We start from the raw sequence: 20962 nt of genomic DNA, 5'->3' as shown, positions 1-20962 counted from the left end.
GTCATCTTTAACATCAGTATGAATAGATGATCCATTCACAACTGATGTCATCATGCTCGTCATTAATCTCAGTCCCATTCGGGTGAAGCACAGCGCCCCCTGTCGAAAGTCTTCGTGTGTTGAAATGGAGAAGAAACTGAACGACAGGAGTGGATTTCTTCACAAGGTAGAGCACACATACAAGAGAAAATCAGTTTATCATCGCAAAAAGACTAATATTTGTGAACTTTTTTTTTTAGCAGGATGAGGAGAAGGGGTTACTTTCAGCCCATATGGAGCAGACTGAAGGGAGCACAAGCTCCAGGTCATATGCCTCATTCAACTTCATTAACTCCATCATTGGATCTGGACTTATTGGTAGGCATAGTCCTCCTGTATGTTTTGTATTCTGCATTTAGATTTGAGCTCTAATTGATGTAAGACCAATGTAAGAACACACTTGAGATGAACTGTGAGATATGTAGGTTGATCATACTGTAAACAGAAAGGGCCTCTTTTCAGATCACTATTATATATTATATAGTCTTATGCTATTTATATTTGTAGGTAAGTTTTCAGTTATCCCACAGTTATAAAAGATTTCATTGTGGTAATCATGTATTAAATGTTTACATATTTAGCTATGTAAATGGAATACTAATAATGTCATCAGGGTTGATGTGTATATATTTATTGATATTTTTAAATTAGATTTTTAGATTATTTATAAAGCACGGTCTCAATTATGGGGATATTTTTCCTTTAGACAACAGAAAAACTGACACTCTCACTGTGCCCCTTTACTTATGATTGCCAAAAAAAGTTATTGTAATTGCATAACGATGAACACAGGAATGTTTTGCAATGTTTTGTGTGTGTACTGTGTGCGTCTTTGTGATAAACTTGATCACGTTTTATAATTGGCCCACCAACAAAATAATCACAATGAACAATGAACAATATTCCACTGTCTCCAAGGGCAGGCTGTGAAATCTTTGACTTAACGTGTCCTTTAATCTAAATCTGTTCTTAGAATTATTGAAACATTGCACAAACCCCTCACAAGACTGAACAACTGAAAAGCTGGGTCAGCTGAAAATCATTCATTCATTCATTCCCAGTAACTGTTTTTTCCTAGTCAGGGTTACAGTGGATCCGGAGACATTCCCATGAACACTGGGTGACAGATGGGAATACAGACTCAAATTCAAATGAATAAGTTTTCCCATCCATCCATCCATCCATCCATTATCTGTAGCCTCTTATCCTGTACAGGGTCGCAGGCAAACTGGAGCCTATCCCAGCTTACTATGGGCGAGAGGCAGGGTACACCCTGGACAAGTCGACAAGTCGCCAGACAACCATTCACACTCACATTCACACCTACGGTCAATTTAGAGCCCCCAATTAACCTAACCTGCATGTCTTTGGACTGTGGGGGAAACCGGAGCACCCGGAGGAAACCCACACAGACACAGGGAGAACACGCAAACTCCACACAGAAAGGCCCCCGTCGGCCACTGGGCTTGAACCCAGGACCTTCTTGCTGTGAGGCGATAGTGCTAACCACTACACCACCGTGCCACCTGAATACATTTTCAATCTAGAAAATAAGAACAAAAATCAGCTACATCAAAATGCATTCATGGAAGATAAAAGGGCTAGATGCAATAAAATGGCAATAAATAGATTTTACAGTGTGTTATCTTTGATTAGGCTTGCCATTTGCAATGGCCCAGGCCGGCCTACCCCTGGGACTGCTGCTGCTTTTCCTGGTTGCATTCATTACAGGTACCAAGTGTTTGGCTATCTTATTCCAACACTAGCTAATATTCTAAATCTAACATAGTGTGTCCTAGTTAGAAATCTTTTTAAGCTTTCATGTCTTGAGTTCTAGTTTAATATGTTGGCTATATTTTATAATTATGATTTACAACCCCGATTCCAAAAAAGTTGGGACAAAGTACGAATTGTAAATAAAAACGGAATGCAATAATTTACAAATCCCAAAAACTGATATTGTATCCACAATAGAACATAGACAACATATCAAATGTTGAACGTGAGACATTTTGAAATTTCATGCCAAATATTGGCTCATTTGAAATTTCATGACAGCAACACATCTCAAAAAAGTTGGGACAGGGACAATAAGAGGCTGGAAAAGTTAAAGGTACAAAAAAGGAACAGCTGGAGGACCAAATTGCAACTCATTAGGTCAATTGGCAATAGGTCATTAACATGACTGGGTATAAAAAGAGCATCTTGGAGTGGCAGCGGCTCTCAGAAGTAAAGATGGGAAGAGGATCACCAATCCCCCTAATTCTGCACCAACAAATAGTGGAGCAATATCAGAAAGGAGTTTGACAGTGTAAAATTGCAAAGAGTTTGAACATATCATCATCTACAGTGCATAATATCATCAAACGATTCAGAGAATCTGGAAGAATCTCTGTGCGTAAGGGTCAAGGCCGGAAAACCATACTGGGTGCCCGTGATCTTCGGGCCCTTAGACGGCACTGCATCACATACAGGCCACGGGCGATTGCTCTAAGACAACGAGGGAGGCTCAGCCTCCTCTAAAAATGACGAACATTGTGTAGGATGAATTGCGATAGGCTTATGTTATAGCCGACCTTATAACATTGCTATTTCAGATCCAGAATCATAGAAATATATGTGCTCAACCCACTACAGTGCGAAATCATTCCGTTATAACTTTAATGTGTGCATGAGTTTTTCCCCCTCGTGACAGTGCGATGCAGCCCAGCCTCAGTGGACTTCAATGGCATTTGGGAGCTCTGCGCTTTTCAATCTCAAAATGCAAGACGATTATTGGACAAATACTGCGAAAACACCCGCCCACGGAGTCTCACGGACTCCCAGCCTCAGTGCACTTCAATGGCATTTGGGAGCTATGCGCTTTTCAATCTCAAAATGCAAGACGGTTGTTGGACAAATACTGCGAAAATGCCCGCCTACGGACTCCCAGCCTCACATGGGAGGGACATGGCAGTTTCCGCGAGGAGACTGGTGATTGGTGAAAGCGGCCAGGTATTTTCTTTGATTGACAGCTCGTTTCAATTATAGACAGGCAGCGGTGAATCTCAGTTCAGTCCCATGCAGATTCGCAAGTGCTGTGGTGTATTGTAAGAGATCAGCTTACATTTCGATTTCATTCATTACATACGGTTTCTACCAGCTTTTTTAGTTTGTATATATTTTCATTGTAAATAAAGTGTAAATATAGTATTGTCAAGTTTGCTATCTTAGTTCCAGAAATTTTGTTTATTTGAGTGACTGAACTTGAACTTGAAGGGGCTAGTCAGCTAGCAAGAAAGCTGCGCACGGATGCCAAGCATTGCTGATTTAATTTTGGCGAAGCCATTTGCCAGTCTTCCTTTCGAGGAACAAATTAAAGAGCAGGGTAGACCAACGCCTCAAATTGACTTGGTGAAAAAGGTAGGGAATAATACTCGTTCCTTTCAGCTCTCCTGGTACGAGAAAGTGAATTGGCTAACAGCAAGTGACCCACATCAACAACAGTAAATAGGCTACTTTAGTAATATGTCATGGATGGACCAAAAATATAGAATCTATTTAAAATGTTTATGCTGAGTATATTATATTGGAATATATATTTTTCTGGATATGAATTAAACACAGCTACAATTTGGAAAACATTTTTTTTTTTTTTTAAACACAGCCGAGAACATTTCACACTATAGACCTGGATTAAAAGTGAAGGGTTATCAAAATTGTCAATAAAACATTTCTCAGTCAAAATAAGTAAAATATAGGGAAAGTGTCATTGAATGAAATGTGTGGCACCCAGCTCTACTGCTGAGGTTCCTGACAAAGAGCTGCTTTCAATAATGATCAATTTTTAAACAACATGCCACAATTTTAAAATATAAAATGTTAAAATATACCCCCCCCCCCCCCCCAACACCACCATCATGTATATTGGACAGTAGGCTAATGGGCCAAAAGAACCTGTTATTTCACAGTTTGTGACGCTGCCAACAATTAGCCAGATCAGAAGCAAGAGTATGGGCAAAATTGATGTTTTTTCTTTTAAAATCTGGAAATATCGTAACCGACCAGCCTCCCCTGTTTGAAAGACTACCAGCTGCCACTGATACAGGCATGCTTCTGTATTGGAAATCACAAAATGGGCTCAGGAATATTTCCAGAGAACATTATCTGTGAACACAATTCATCGTGCCATCCGCCGTTGCCAGCTAAAACTCTATAGTTCAAAGAAGAAGCCGTATCTAAACATGATCCAGAAGCGCAGACGTCTTCTCTGGGCCAAGGCTCATTTAAAATGGACTGTGGCAAAGTGGAAAACTGTTCTGTGGTCAGACGAATCAAAATTTGAAGTTCTTTATGGAAATCAGGGACGCCATGTCATTCGGACTAAAGAGGAGAAGGACGACCCAAGTTGTTATCAGCGCTCAGTTCAGAAGCCTGCATCTCTGATGGTATGGGGTTGCATTAGTGTGTGTGGCATGGGCAGCTTACACATCTGGAAAGACACCATCAATGCTGAAAGGTATATCCAGGTTCTAGAGCAACATATGCTCCCATCCAGACGACATCTCTTTCAGGGAAGACCTTGCATTTTCCAACATGACAATGCCAAACCACATACTGCATCAATTACAGCATCATGGCTGCATAGAAGAAGGGTCTGGGTACTGAACTGGCCAGCCTGCAGTCCAGATCTTTCACCCATAGAAAACATTTGGCGCATCATAAAACGGAAGGTACGACAAAAAAGACCTAAGACAGTTGAGCAACTAGAATCCTACATTAGACAAGAATGGGTTAACATTCCTATCCCTAAACTTGAGCAACTTGTCTCCTCAGTCCCCAGACGTTTACAGACTGTTGTAAAGAGAAAAGGGGATGTCTCACAGTGGTAAACATGGCCTTGTCCCAACATTTTTGAGAAGTGTTGTTGTCATGAAATTTAAAATCACCTAATCTTTCTCTTTAAATGATACATTTTCTCAGTTTAAACATTTGATATGTCATCTATGTTCTATTCTGAATAAAATATGGAATTTTGAAACTTCCACATCATTGCATTCCGTTTTTATTTACAATTATATATTTATATAGATATTTAGGAAGTGTATATATGGTATATAGTATATATATATTTTTTGTAATTATATATTTATATAGATATTTATGTAGTGTATATTTATTTTTGTAATTAAATATTTATATAGATATTTATGAAGTGTATATATATGGTATGTAGTATATATTTTTGTAATTATATATTTATATAGATATTCATGAAGTGTATATATGGTATATATTTTTATAGGTGTATTAATGTAGTTTGGATTTCGGGGTAGTTAAAAAGGGGTGGGAAATTAAAAAAGTATTGTACTTCTTCCCACTCCTTTTTCGAACAATGTGCGGTGTATTGTAATGTCTTAGCTCTTTATGTTATTTTATTTAGTTATTTTTTTGTCACTTTCTCGTTGTCTTTCTTTTGTATGTACAAATAGTTACATACATTTTTTTTACATGTTCGAAATAAAATAAATTCATTCATTCATTCAATTCATTCATTCATTCATTTGTACTTTGTCCCAACTTTTTTGGAATCGGAGTTGTAAATACATAAATAAATAAATATTGACATGCTCAGAGATGTGATACTGTTTGGTACTATCTGATACTATTATATACTGTGATACTGTCTGCCTTTCCTCTACAGATTACTCAATCATCTTGTTAATAAAAGGGGGAAACTTGTCAGGGACACACAGTTATCAGTCTCTTGTACACAGCACTTTCGGCTTTGTTGGATACCTAATTTTGTCAGTCCTGCAGTTCCTCTATCCATTCATCGGTAATTACTAGCCTTTTATGATCTGTTATAGACAAAAAATGCACAGCGTGTCAACAAGTTATTGATGAAAGATTATTATACATATACAGTACCCATCAAAACTTTGGACACACCTCATTCAACATTTTTTTCTTAATTTTTATGAATTAAAAACACTTCATGTCTTAAAGTAATGATGGATGTCGTTTCTCTTTACTTAGTTGAGTGGCTCTTGACATAATAGGGATTTTTACAGTTATGGAATAGGGCCATTTACTGTATTTTTATTATTTACTATTTACTGTTTGATTTCAAATGCATTAAGAAGACAAGAAATTGCACTAATTAACTTTTGACGAGGCACGCCTGTTAATTGAAAAGCATCCCAGGTGACTACCTCATGAAGCTGGTTAAGATAATGCCAAGTGTGTAAAGTGTCATCAAGGTAAATGGTGGCTATCTTGAAGAATCTAAAATATGAAACATATTTTGTTTTTTAAACACTTTTTTGTTTACCACATCATTCCAGATATGTCCCATATGTTATTTCATAGTTTTGATGTCTTCAGTATTGTTCTATAATATAGAAAATAGTCAAAATACAGAAAAACCTATGAATGAGTAGGAGTATCCAAACTTTTGACTGGTACTGAATATTATATCTTGTACCTTGTATATACATTTTTTGGCCATTTTATCAGGCATACTTATGCAGGCACAGTTTGTAAGTATACATTTACTGACTACAGCCTGTTGCTGTGTATAATTAATTGCTATGCAGTGTGCTGTGTTTTTCTCCATTTTTTTCTTGAATAGTTTGTGTTACTTATGCACTAGCCCTTGTTTAGTGTTCTGTTTCAGACCACATGGCTGCTGTTGGCTGGGTATTTTTGATTTGTGGCCTATTCCAGTCCACCAGAGATATGTCAGGGAACAGTTCACCATCCAGGTTATACTGGATTAATGGTGTTCCTATTGTGATCCCTTTTAACTGAAGGACAGGATAGAGGGATCTACAGTGTCTTGCAAAAGTATTCATCCCCCTTTGTATTTGTCCTGTTTTGTCACATTACAAGCTGGAATTAACATGGCTTTTTGGGGGGTTAGCACCATTTGATTTACATAACATGCCTACCACTGTAAAGGTGAAAATTGTTGCTTTATTGCGACACAAACAATGATTAAGATGAAAAAAAAAACAGAAATCTGAAGTGTGCATAGGTATTCACCCCACCCCCAAGTCAATACTTTGTAGAGCCACCTTTTGCTGCAATTACAGCTGCAAGTCTCTTGGGGTATGCCTCTATTAGCTTAGCACATCTAGCCACTGGGATTTTTGCCCTTTCCTCAAGGCAAAACTGCTCCAACTCCTTCAAGTTAGATGAGTTGTGTTGATGTACAGCAATCTTCAAGTTATGCCACAGATTCTCAATTGGATTGAGGTCTGGGCTTTGATTAGGCCATTCCAAAACATTTAAATGTTTCCCTTTAAACCACTCCAGTGTAGCTTTAGCAGTATGTTTAGGGTCATTGTCCTGCTGGAACATGAACCTTCGTCCTAGTCTCAAACCTCTGGCCAACTCAAACAGGTTTTCCTCCAGAATTGCCCTGTATTTAGTGCCATCCATTTTTCCTTCAGTCCTGACCAGCTTTCCTGTCCCTGCAAATGAAAAATATCCCCACAGCATGATGTTGCCACCACCATGCTTCACTGTAGGAGTGGTGTTGTCAGGGTGTTGGGTTTGCACCACACATGGCATTTCCCATGATGGCCAAAACCTCAATTTTTGTCTCATTTGACCAGAGAATCTTCTTCCATGTGTTTGGGGAGTCTGCCACATGCTGTTGGGCAAACTCCAAATGTGTTTTCTTAAGCCATGACTTTTTTTCTGGCCACTGTTCCATAAAGCCCCACTCTGTGGAGTGTACGGCATAAAGTGGTCCTATGGACAGATACTCCCATCTCCACTGTGGATCTTTGCAGCTCCTTCAATGTTATCTTTGGTGTCTTTGTTGCATCTCTGATTAATACCCTCCTTGCCTGGTCTGTGAGTTTTGGTGGGCGTTTGGGGTGTCAGGTTTGTAGTGGTGCCATATTCTTTCAATTTTGCTATAATGGATTTCATGTTGCTCCCTGGGATATTTAAAGTTTGGGATATTTTTTATAACCCAACCCTGATCCATACTTCTTCACAACATTGTCTCAGAACAGGTTGATTTATACAGACATCATGTGACAGAGCATGTGACACTTTGATTGCACACAGGTGAATCTTAATCAACTAATTATGTGACTTATGAAGTGAGTTGGTTGGACCAGGTCTTATTTAGGGGTTTCATACAAAAATGGGTGAATACTTATGCACACTCCAGATTTCTGTTGTTGTTTTTTTTTTTTTTTAATTATTGTTTGTGTCACAATAAAACAACAATTTGCAGCTTTAAAGTGGTAGGCATGTTGTGTAAATCAAATGGTGACACCCCCCCCCCCCCCCCCCAAAAAAAAAAATCCATTTTAATTCCAGCTTGTAATGCGACAAAACAGGACAAACACCAAGGGGGATGAATATTTTTGCAAGACACTGTACATCACCATTACCTGATAAAATGGCAAACATACACATATGTGGAGTGAGAGATGAAATGAAACTTTCTTTTCATCATTTCATCCAGCAATGATAAGTTACAACATCATCACTGGAGATACAATGACCAAAGTGTTTCAGATAATACCAGGAGGTATGCTGATTTATATTACAGTAATGACACAGTGATTTGTTATGCTACTTGCATTCATGAGGTTAGCTACATGCTACTGTTTCTGTTGTTTCTTGCAGTTGGTCCTGATCATATTCTGGCAGAGAGGCACTTTGTCATTTTGGCCTCTACCATCCTCTTCACAATTCCTCTCTCACTGTACAGAGATATGGCTAAACTGGGAAAGGTAGACACACATAGATTATAACTATTAATTACAAAAAAAAAATGCTTTCAGTAATTTGAGGATACTCAGATTCAATACTGTGGAATGAAACATTACAATAACCCTCTCTTTCAGGTCTCATTATTGTCCATGCTGCTAACTCTGGCCATCATTGTCATAGTAGCTGTGAGAGCTGTAACACTGGGACCACAAATGTACGATGCTAAGCACAGCACTAGCTCATATAGCATGTGCTAGTGTTCCACGTACTCTTTAACCCTTCTCAAGCCCTTAAAGTAGTAACTGCTATGATTTTTTTTCAGTGACTACACGGAAACTACACTCTTAGAAGGAATGTGTGGAAACATTACACAAATTATGTGTAGCACTCTACAAATTTTGTGTCAATATACAATAAAATCCTGTTGGAAGAATTCAGCTTTTTTTTCACATAGTTATGTGTAGTTTTAAAATGAACACAAGCTGTGAATTTGTTCACAACACTCAACACAATATGTGTCGACTGACCTGCTCTACACCAACTCAGTGTCAGTTTCTTTAACGCATGAGCTACTTGATTTAGCGAACAGCAGCCAGCCTGTAGTCTGGTAATGACATCGACTTGCCATTTCGTTTTCATGTTATTGTATATTGTTGTACGTAAAATATCGCATTCGTATTATAATCACTTAAAAAATAAAAATCCACAGCTCGGTGGTCACTGAACGTCTCAGAACATCCTCTCCATTTCTCAGAGACGATGTAAACAACACTGCTAATGCCAGACATTTAGAAGTTCATCAGTACTTACTTACTCCTTGTAGTATAATACACCAGCTCTTTGCGGATAAGATTGAAGACCCTGATTACAATCCCCTGGAAATTGGTGGAATGGTAGTAACTCAGGTCAGGGATTTCAGTGGGAAATTTTTAAATAATGGGTTTACTCGAGTAGTGTTGCATTAACGCTAGCTCTCTCTATCTTCTCATCTCATTATCTCTAGCCACTTTATCCTGATCTTCAGCTTCAATGATGTTATCTTGCTGCTTGTTTTTAACAACTACATTCGATGTGCTCTAGAAGCCGGTAAAGACTGGTTTATGCTGTAGTTACAATCGTAGTTCATTGGTTTTGGTTGGCAAGTGTGTGTTTTGTGCATGTTGTTACTGGGTAATGCTAACTTCCAGCGACTTTAGCGGAGTGTGAGATGATCATCATGGGAGTTGCATAATGTCGAAACTGCCATTTTGACAGGGAGAGGATGCTCACTGGTGACAGCTAGCAAAATACTTGAGGTAAGTTGTACTTTAACTCAGTAGTTTTATGCAGTGGTGTGACATTTTTATTAGCATTTAGTTTGTACTTTGTATTATTAAAGAGCCTGGCTAGAACTATAAGTTCTACTAATTTTCAGTATTATGAGACGGGAATGGGTTTTTTTTCTTGCTAACTGTGTAACTTTGCTCTTTCGCTAACTAAGATGTACCATGGTGGTGTATTGGTTAGCACTGTGTATTGGTTAGCAGCGGCTGACGGGGGCCTTTCTGTGTGGAGTTTGCATGTTCTCCCCGTGTCTGCGTGGGTTTCCTCCGGGTGCTCCGGTTTCCCCCACAGTCCAAAGACATGCAGGTTAGGCTAATTGGTGGCTCTAAATTGACTGTAGGTGCGAATGGTTGTTTGTCTCTGTGTCAGCCCTGCAATGATCTGACGACTTGTCTAGGGTTTATTCCGCCTCTCGCCCATAGTCAACTGGGATAGGCTCCAACTTGCCTGCAACTCTGCACAGGATAAGCGGTTATGGGTAATGGATGGATGGAAGATGTACCTCATATCGCCATGGCTAGCTTAATCCAATTATTTCCCATGATGACAAGCCTTTTCATACAAATATATTTACGAAATTATACTTCAGATCTGTAAGAATGTTGGTGTATGAATGTGTTGCTGCAGCCTCATGTTACCTAACATTAAGTGTATAGATTTTATGTTGGCGGGGAAAGGAAATGAGCTGTGATACCAGCTAATGCTTTGTGGAAAAATATTGTAAAAAAAAAAAAAAAAGTGGCTGCTGCATTACCTGTCTAAATGTTAACATTTTATCAATTTATTGTGCAGCAAATGGACCAATCTGAAGATGATCCTCGACAAGTGATTCCTGGGTCCTTGGATGATCAGATCTACATGAATCCGAGACACAAAGTTTTGAAATAAGTGAAATGTAGAAGGTTTGGTTATGTTGTCTTATGAAAATAGAACTGCTTTGTCAGACATTTCCTTTATTACTGCTGAATAATACTGTCTGCTCTACAGGTATTTAGCAGACACTGTACAGTGCTCCTGGAGCAGAGAGGGTTAAGGGCCCAACAGTGGTAGCTTGTCAGTGCTGGGGCATGAGCCCATGAGCTTCAGATCAGTAGCCCAGAGCCTTAACCATTGAGCCACCACTGCCCTCTATGAATTTGTGTTGTTATATTCTGTAATTTGATTTCTGTGAATCTTATTGTTAATACTTCATGATAATAAATGTGGTGAAGTCATAAATGGTGTATTGTTGTCGTTAACTTATTTTGTGTCAAATAACACTTTTTTGTGTCAGGTTTTAGGTATGGCTTTTGTTTTTTGTTTTTAACACAATGTGTGTAGCCATGGACAGCACATAATGTGTTAATATTATACAGGGTTATATGTCTTCATGTTAACCTTCCTGACACATACACTGTGTTAAAATAATTAACACAGTGAATGTGTCAAAATTAACACAAGCGTTGTCCCAAAACTCACCTGTTGACGCGTAAGAATTTAACACAGTTTGTGTCAGTTTTTACGCATCCTTTCTAAGAGTGTCATAAGAAATGTAGTGAATATAAGTCTGGGTCTATGACTGGGTGTTTCGTAGTCTTAATTTGATGTTTATGGTTACTTATTTACAGTAGATGTTCATTACGTAATGTCTTAATTCTGTTGTCTTTGCTGTCTTCTTCAAAACAAATAGTATATAAAATATTAAAGAATTCTGCATGACTCATTTTGATGTTAAGAATTTCTTTTCTTTTTTTTTTTAAAATAGCCCCCCATCTGAGGATGCATGGGTGTTCGCACAGTGGACCGCAATTCAAGCAGTTGGTATCATGTCATTTGGTAAGATCTATAAAGAGTTACTATAATGATTTTCCTGTTTTCACAGTTATACTTTGTGACTGAAAAGGACACAGTTATAGAAGTGAGTTATTTATAATCACGCTATCTTGTCATCCAAATGAGGATGGGTTCCCTTTTGAGTCTGGTTCCTCTCGAGGTTTCTTCCTCATGTCGTCTGAGGGAGTTTTTCCTTGCTACCATCGCCACAGGCTTGCTCATTGGGGATAAATTAGGGATAAAATTAGCTCATGTTTGAAGCCTTTAATTTTCTGTAAACCTGCTTTGTGACAATATCTATTGTTAAAAGTGCTATACAAATAAACTTGACTTGACTTGGGTTAGCATCCGCCATTACTGTGCATCTAATTTAATGTTACCATCCTTTACTTTTTACTGTATACACTGGTACATCACATTTGAAATCCTTTGTTTTGCAGCCTTTATCTGCCACCACAACACTTTCGTGATCTATGGGTCGCTCAAGGAGCCCACTCTAAGTAATTGGTCCCAGATCACACATGTGTCTGTGGGCTCAGCTGCTCTAGTCAGTTTGCTGTTTGCTGCTACTGGCTATGCTACTTTCACTGGGTACACACAAGGTAAAGCCAATTATATACAGACACAGAAAAACAATATTTGTACCGTATACATTATACTGTATGCCTTTGTTTTCATATGCCAATGATCTACATATAGAACCTTAAATAAAGTATGACTTGTACAAGATTGTTTCTTATTCTCTCATTTTAGGTGATATTTTTGAGAACTATTGCAAATATGATAACTTGGCCACATTTGGTCGATTCTGCTATGGACTCAGTATAATCACCACCTTCCCTTTGGAGTGCTTTGTGACAAGAGAGGTACAACACTAGTTTGATGTTTTGATGTCCCGTTGTTTAGTAAGCATTCATTCTTCACTCTTAGGTTTAGACTGTATATTCATTACCATCATCATCATCATCATCATCATGATCTTTATAGTCCTTTATTAGTCCATGCAAGCATGGGTTGGACTGTCATCTGATGCTGTTCCTCCATTCGACTTAATCTTGTGTAAGGCAACTGGATATTCCTTTGGATCGTAGATCTTGAACAACAGCTTGACTCCAGGTTTTCCGAGAGTGGCCACGACCCTTGGAACCATTCATCTTGAAATCATTCAAGGCCACTGGACACGTTTCAACCAGTTGCTTTCATCACATCTCCCTACATGGCCAAACCAACGTAATAGACAGTGTTGTACCTCATTTTCAATAGACTCAATGCTGATACGATCCCTGGTGGTCTAGTGGTTAGGATTCGGCGCTCTCACGGCCTGGGTTTGATTCCCAGTCAGGGAACGGTACTTTGTTTCTTCTTCTAAAAAAAAAGTGGGCGGCACAGTGGTGTTGTGGTTAGCACTGTCGCCTCACAGCAAGAAGGTTCTGGGTTCGAGCCCAGTGGCTGGCGGGTGCCTTTCTGTGTGGAGCTTGCATGTTCTCCCTGTGTCTGCGTGGGTTTCCTCCAGGTGCTCTGGTTTCCCCCACAGTCCAAAGACATGCAGTTAGTTTAACGTGGGGCGGCCTTGGGCTGAAGCGCCCTTGAGCAAGGTACCAACTCCGGGCGCTGTAGTGTGGCTGCCCACTGCTCTGTGTGTGTGTGTGCGTTCACTGCTTCAGATGGGTTAAATGCAAAGGATGAATTTCACTGTGCTTGAAGTGTGCATGTGACAAATAAAGGTTTCTTCTTCTTCTTCAGTTTATCACAAAATTTCATCTCTTTCCCGGAGAAGCCACACATCCAACATAACATGATCATTTCATTATGACAATATTCACAATATGTTTTTCATACCAAAATATTCACCAGTTTTAGTAGCCAGACATCTTTTATAAAGCATTTATTACTAACCTACAGTTCTCGAGATTGAATGTAACTTGCTTTTTTATCTAAACTCTGTACAAACCTATTTTTATATGGAGTGAAACATGCCATGTTTGAAAGACACAATGCAATCGCTGAAAGATTAGATGAAATTTTCCAGGTCTAGAATAGAATAGAATAGAATAGAATAGAATAGAATAGAATAGAATAGAATAGAATAGAATAATAGCTGTGTTTACTCATAGTATAGGTCTAAGATTGTTTCTTCAGGCATGCTATTGCGCTGTGTGTAATGTGATACCATTATTTTAGAGTGCACGACTGCATCCTTTAGCTGCCTGACTAAGAGCAAACTGAAATTGTTGCTCATTTATGGAGTCTCTCCCGTTTTCTGTCTTTCAGGTGGTGTCAAATATCTTTTTTAATGGACTACTTAGCAACACAGCCCACATCGTGGTTACCTTGGTGATAATATTAGTGGTTACAGCAATATCCCTCTCATACGACTGCCTTGGTCTCGTGCTGGAGTTGAATGTTAGTGTTGACATTTTACAATTACATGAATTACAAAATAACATGAATATGAGAAGCATATCATGTACTTTAAATACTTTAAAAATCCGAATGTGCTCATGATCACTACCTTTTTCTTTTTGCATATGTAAAGTTATTTATGTCAAAGTATATGTGTCTCTGTATTTTTCAGGGTGTTCTATGTGCTACACCTCTGATCTTCATCTTTCCGTCGGCCTGTTTCCTGAAACTCTCCAGTGGGCGTTGGTTTCAGATGAAGAAACTTATGCCAATGCTTATTCTCATGGCTGGAGTTTTTGTCATGACTGTCGGTTTGATTATGACAGGACTGTCTCCTCAGGACTGTTCACATGGAGTGGAGATGTTTTACTGCACAGACTTGAACTCCTCTGCTTCTTTAATTATAACTCCAGCGAGTAGTGTGCTTCCATTTATGAATACGACTCAGAACATTAGCATTTTCTAATTTCAGATAGGACTTTGAAGTGGGCGGCACGGTGGTGTAGTGGTTAGCGCTGTCGCCTCACAGCAAGAAGGTCCGGGTTCGAGCCCCGTGGCTGGCGAGGGCCTTTCTGTGTGGAGTTTGCATGTTCTCCCCGTGTCCACGTGGGTTTCCTCCGGGTGCTCCGGTTTCCCCCACAGTCCAAAGACATGCAGGTTAGGTTAACTGGTGGCTCTAAATTGACCGTAGGTGTGAATGTGAGTGTGAATGGTTGTCTGTGTCTATGTGTCAGCCCTGTGATGATCTGGCGACTTGTCCAGGGTGTACCCCGCCTTTCGCCCGTAGTCAGCTGGGATAGGCTCCAGCTTGCCTGCGACCCTGTAGAACAGGAGAAAGCGGCTAGAGATAATGAGATGAGATGAGACTTTGAAGTGTCATTTTTAAAATATTCTGTTTCTTTGTATGCCATCATAGACCTACTTTGTGACTATGTTGTGAGAACTCACCTGTAACAAATCTTATATTATCTGTTTGTTAATGGACCAGTTCGTTTTTCCTTAAACCTTGTGGGAAATCCATCCATCCATCCATTATCTGTAACTGCTTATCCTGTACAGAGTCGAGGGCAAGCTGGAGCCTATCTCAGTTGACTATGGGTGAGAGGCGGGTTACACCCTGGACAAGTCACCAGATCATCACAGGGCTGACACACAGAGACAGACAACCATTCACACTCACACCTATGGTCAATTTAGAGCCACCAATTAGCCTAACCTGCATTTCTTTGGACTGTGGGGGAAACCGGCGCACCCCCACGCAGACAACATGCAAACTCCATACAGAAAGGCCCCCATCAGCTACTGGGCTCGAACCCAGAACCTTCTTGCTGTGAGGTGACAGTGCTAACCACTACACCACCATGCCCTTGTGGGAAATATTTATTATAAAATTCAGATGGAAGACAATCGCACAACTTTTGTTTTCTGTAGTTACATCACAAAAATTTACAATACATTTGCATCCTGTTGAATGTCCAGCTATATTTAAGCCACAAGGTGTCGCCAAATAGATGAAATCATGTTTCACAGCAATGATGCCACATTTTCATCTGCCCAAACTGGTAAAACTGTTCTATGTCTAACAGGTATTAGCATAGCATGCCTCCATTATATGTATAGTCCATACAGCCAATTGCTGCTCAACACCCTGCTACCGGGGATGATAGCACAGTTTTGGTAGCGAAAATGGTACTGCCATCCGTGGCGCCACCAGCAGCTTAATGCCACCGGGGAAATGACCTGAAGGCATATATCATTATGCTGTGATGTAGTCAACTGGTGAAAAGTGATCAAGGGGGACTGGCCCTTACTCATTATAGACACCGTCTTTCTGAGCTGTCACTTGTCTCTCCAAGTTGTCACCTGCCTTTCCAGGTTGTCTTGATAATAAGTATAGCCCATACAGCCAAATGCTGCTCAGCACCCACCTCATCAGCTGCCAACCGGGGATGATAACACAGTTTAGGTGGCTAAGGCAGTACTGCCATCCCTGGTGCCACCAGCAGCTTAATGCCATCAGGGGGTAGTGTAGCATGCCTCCACAATATATCTTGCTGCATTTCAGTACAAAATTGGTCAAGATGCTTATGGTAAAAAGTGATCAAGGGGGACTGGCCTTTACTCGTTATAGACACCGTCTTTCTGAGCTGTCACTTGTCTCTCCAAGTTGTCACCTGCCTTTCCAGGTTGTCTTGATAATAAGTATCGCCCATATAGCCAAATGCTGCTCAACACCCACCTCATCAGCTGCCAACTGGGGCTGATAGCACAGTTTCAGTGGCTAAGGTGGTACTGCCATCCCTGGTGCCACCAGCAGCTTAAAGCCAGGAATGTCAGACTTCAGTACTGGAGGGCCTAGGCATGGCAAAGTTTAGCACTGTATCTCACTAGACAGACACGTTTCAACTCATCAGCTAATTACCAGCGCATTCCAAGGCTAAATTAGATGTTAGGAAAATGAAAACGCACGTCTATGTAGATTTGCATCTCCAGGACCGAAGGTTGGACAAACTCAAAAAATACACACAGTGGATCGACAGTGTTTCATTTTTATTGCACCTTGACATGAGTCCATTTTAATGAAAATGTGATAGATAAGAATAAGATTAATGATTAGGCAGGATGGGCCTGACCTGACACACAGTCATACCATTCTTGTCATGTCAGTAAATAGTCAAAGCATAGTCTCGCCATTCCATGCATACTTCCCTCCATAATCAGCAAGAATGGACCTGTGATCATGAGGCCACTATAATCCAGCAAGTCTGGCATCCCGGAAGCAGCTCTAATCTCATGGATTAGCAGGCAAGAGAGAGCGTTGCCCAAGGCTGGGAGCACGAGAATAGCAATCAAAGGGCTCAGAAATGCAAGCTGAAAAGTAGGCCATAGTGTGTAAATATACAATGGTTATGCAGTACGCTGCAATAGATACCCTTGCTCTTTTCATTAGCTTAATATTAGTTTTGGTGGTGATGAGTTTTTGTTGATTATAGCTTATGGTAGGATACTTTGAAACTTTAAAACAAAGCACAGTTCACACGTGTCCAGTAAAATAAGTCTTGTATCACAAGACATGCATTTTTATATGCTATGCATCTATAGTGTGAGTATCTTTACTTTTTCTCTCCCTTTATTCCCCATAGTCTATAGACCATTGTCCATTTTAATTATGTCACACACTTAAACAGCAAGTTAGGCATGTCACATGCTTAACTTGTTGCACGCTAATGCACACAATCTTGGCGCAGTTCTGAATAACCAACTATCAAATCAAATCAAGTTTATTTGTATAGCGCTTTTAACAATAAACATTGTCGCAAAGCAGCTTTACAGAATTTGAACGACTTAAAACATGAGCTAATTTTATCCCTAATCTATCCCCAATGAGCAAGCCTGTGGCGACGGTGGCAAGGAAAAACTCCTTCAGACAACATGAGGAAGAAACCTCGAGAGGAACCAGACTCAAAAGGGAACCCATCCTCATTTGGGCAACAACAGACAGCCTGACTATAATATTAACAGTTTTAACAGGTGTAACCCTCAACTGTCCTCATGGGGCCGTCCTTCACAGGAGCGGTGCGATAAAACTCCGACCAGACACAGGGCACCAGGATGGATCAAGCAGGTCCGAGGGGCAGAAGAGGCCAGCATCTCAATCCCAGGATCAACATGTAACTCAGAGGGACAGATGGGGGGGGGAGAGAGAGAAAGAAAACACGTTGTTAGGTATGCCCTAAAAATGACAAGTATTAAATCTGTGTGGTAGGCTCGCAGAGACGAGAGTCTTTACATCAGGCATAACACACAATGGCATGTTAATATGGTAAAAAATATATCATGACCTGCTCTGGCTGGATGCTTGATTGGGTGATGGGAGCACACTCCTCAGCAATGATGAGATGCAGATGGGACCCTTAGGCCTGGCCAAGACAATTCAGTTACATTTCACCGGGTCTGGGACATGCGACAGAATGTCTGACGGCCGATTCCCTGCAGGCTACGATAGCCAGTCGAGGTCCCCACCGTCTCCACCTATCTTAACCTAACTATCTTTCTCTCTTCATACTGCTAACCTGACACAGCCATGCAGGTTTTGGCTTTACAACATAAAAATGATCCAGCCATTTCTCTTCATGGAGGGTAATCAGGGTCTTGTTCAGTCCTTTGTTATTTTGAGTTTGGACTGCTGAAGCTCGCTCCTGGCAGTAATTCTTCTACATGCTATCTGACCCCTGCAACTGATCCAGAATGCAGCTACGCAATTTCCCCAAGTTGCTGTGTTCCCTTCTTGGTTTTTCTTTATCTGACTACAGCAGATTTAGAACACTGATGTTTACCTACAAATCAACAAAACAAACCAGCCCTGCTAACCTGAACGCAGCTGCTCTATACCACATTCCCTCTAGCAAGCCTCCAGCACAACTCCACTGGACAACCATTCATCAAGATAAAAGGAAGACATTCATCAAGGCTCTTCTCTGGCGCCCATGTGATGGAATGAACTTCCCCTGGCTGCCCATATAGCTGAGTCACTGGCTGTCTTCGGAAGACTGAAACTTAAAGTGCTAGTCTTACGAAAATGACATCACCCCTGGAAATTATACCTTATAAAACTAAACATGTTAAATAGTTTATTGTCTAAATTGTGTTTTAATACGAGACCGGGAACATGTTCCATTTAGCTGGTAAAGTTTGGTTCTTTGAGTCCGCCATTTCACGAATGCGTTCCTGGTAAGTTACTGTTAATTCAAAGGAAGCGATGTCATATGCGCAACACTTGAAAGTCTGCGGCATTTCTGGCTTCGTCTGCTTTGAAAAGTGTAGCACGTTTTTAACAATTTAACCAACTTAACTAACTAAGTCACTAACTAACCCACTAAGTAAGTAAATAAATAAGCAATTAAATAGAAAGAAAGAAAGAAAGAAAGAAAGAAAGAAAGAAAGAAAGAAAGAAAGAAAGAAAGAAAGAAAGAAAGAGTGACACTGTAGCACAGAAGGTAGCGTTGCTGCCTCACAGCACCAGGGTCCTCAGTTTGATTCCTGTGTGGAACTTTGCATGATCTCCCTGTGTCTGTATGGATTTCCTCTGGGTTCGCTGGTTTCCTTCCACCTCCTAAAAACTTTCTGGAAGGTCACCTGACTATATTATCAGGATCCAATGCAGCACTGATCAGGATCAAGCAGTTACTGAAGATGAATGAATGAGTCAATGATTCAATCAATTGGATTGGACTGTATTTGTTGCTATACGGTACCAAGCCTCTGTACTAAATTCTCTGTCACTGGGTTTTAGCTCAGTAGTATTCTTAGATCCTGATCTATTTGTATTAGGATGAACATATGATTTATGAAGATATGATGGACACTATAAAGCACTTCTATTAGTCGCTTTGGATAAAGGCATCTGCCAAATACTATAAATGTACACATTCACAAATAAATCAGGAGTTGAAGCAATGGGAATGACTGCGACACACTTATTTATTCCCTTCAGGAGCAGCACTTTTAATGTGGTTTACACACACACACCAGCCTCTTTAATAGGAACTTGTTCTTGATTCTAAGATTCCTGTTCTTGGCTGGCAGGAGTGGAACCCAATGTGGTCTTCTGCTGTTGCATGCTGAGATGCTTTTCTGCTCACCACGGCTGTAAAGAGTTGCTATGAGTTGCTATATCCTTCCTGGCAGCTTGAAGCAATCTGTGCAGAGTTTCCCAAAAGCATCACAGCACAAAAATCATCATTAAATGGGAGAGCAAGCAGCACAAAGGGATGCTCTCTCTCCTAGTTAAGACGCTCTTAGCATTAAGAGGGTTTGGGAAACCCATCGCTGGCCATTTTCCTCTGACCTCTCTTATCAACAAGACGTTTCCACCCACAGAACTGTCGCTCACTGAGTGTTTTTCGTTTTTCGCACCATTCTGTGTAAACTCGAGAGACTGTCGTATGTGAAAACCCCAGGATATCGGCAGTTTCTGAAATACTCAAACCAGTCCATCTGGTTAGCAGCAACACCCATGCCACAGTGAAAGAAAGTCAGACTTTGAGATCACAGTTTTTCCCATTCTGATGTTTGAAGTGGCGGCACGGTGGTATAGTGGTTAGCACTGTCACCTCACAGCAAAAGGTTCGAGCCCAGTGGCCGGCGAAGGCCTTTCTTTGTGGAGTTTGCATGTTCTCCCTGTGTGGGTTTCCTTCAGGTGCTCCGGTTTCCCCCACAGTCCAAAGACATGCAGATTAGGTTAATTGGTGGCTCTAAATTGACCGTAGGTGTGAATGAGTGTGAGTGGTTGTTTGTCTCTGTGTGTCAGCCCTGCAATAACCTGGCAACTTGTCCAGGGGGTGTACCCCGCCTCTCGCCCATAATCAGCTGGGATAGGCTCCAGCTTGCCTGCGACCCTGTATAACAGGATAAGCGGCTACAGATAATGGATGGATTGATGCATGATGTTTGAAGTGAGCATTAACTGAAGCTCTTGATTTGTAGCTGCATGATTTTATGCATTGTGCTGCTGTCAAGGGATTGGCTGATTAGATAAGTGAATAAAACAGCAGGCGTATGGGTCTTCCTAATAAAGTGACCAGTGAGAGTGTGTGTGTGTGTGTGTGTGTGTGTGTGTATATATATATATATATATATATATATATATATATATATATATATA

At 40.3% G+C, this 20962-nt stretch overlaps 1 protein-coding gene across 1 annotated transcript; it reads left to right on the top strand.

Moving 5' to 3' along the window:
* The first annotated feature begins 124 nt into the window (after positions 1-124).
* Positions 125-14764, top strand: slc38a11 (solute carrier family 38 member 11). Its single transcript, XM_060928812.1, has 12 exons — positions 125-166; positions 240-357; positions 1696-1770; positions 5723-5857; positions 8510-8575; positions 8674-8780; positions 8895-8974; positions 11828-11898; positions 12336-12497; positions 12649-12761; positions 14167-14298; positions 14471-14764. Exons 1-12 carry the CDS (start codon positions 125-127, stop codon positions 14762-14764), a joined length of 1395 nt encoding a protein of 464 aa, XP_060784795.1.
* The last annotated feature ends 6198 nt before the right edge of the window (positions 14765-20962 follow it).

This window comes from Neoarius graeffei, chromosome 9 (assembly GCF_027579695.1).
Source record: "Neoarius graeffei isolate fNeoGra1 chromosome 9, fNeoGra1.pri, whole genome shotgun sequence".
NCBI classification, from domain to species: domain Eukaryota; kingdom Metazoa; phylum Chordata; class Actinopteri; order Siluriformes; family Ariidae; genus Neoarius; species Neoarius graeffei.
The sequence above is the reverse complement of the archived record's forward strand: the minus strand, read 5'-3'. Positions and strand labels throughout refer to the sequence as shown.

Bases quoted from the DNA above. Each gene is read 5' to 3' on its own strand.
- slc38a11 (XM_060928812.1), top strand. From the start codon at position 125: ATGGAGAAGAAACTGAACGACAGGAGTGGATTTCTTCACAAG. The intron at 167-239 runs GTAGAGCACACA...TTTTTTTTTTAG, and splicing joins GGAGTGGATTTCTTCACAAG to CAGGATGAGGAGAAGGGGTT. The intron at 11,899-12,335 runs GTAAGATCTATA...TTTGTTTTGCAG, and splicing joins AGTTGGTATCATGTCATTTG to CCTTTATCTGCCACCACAAC.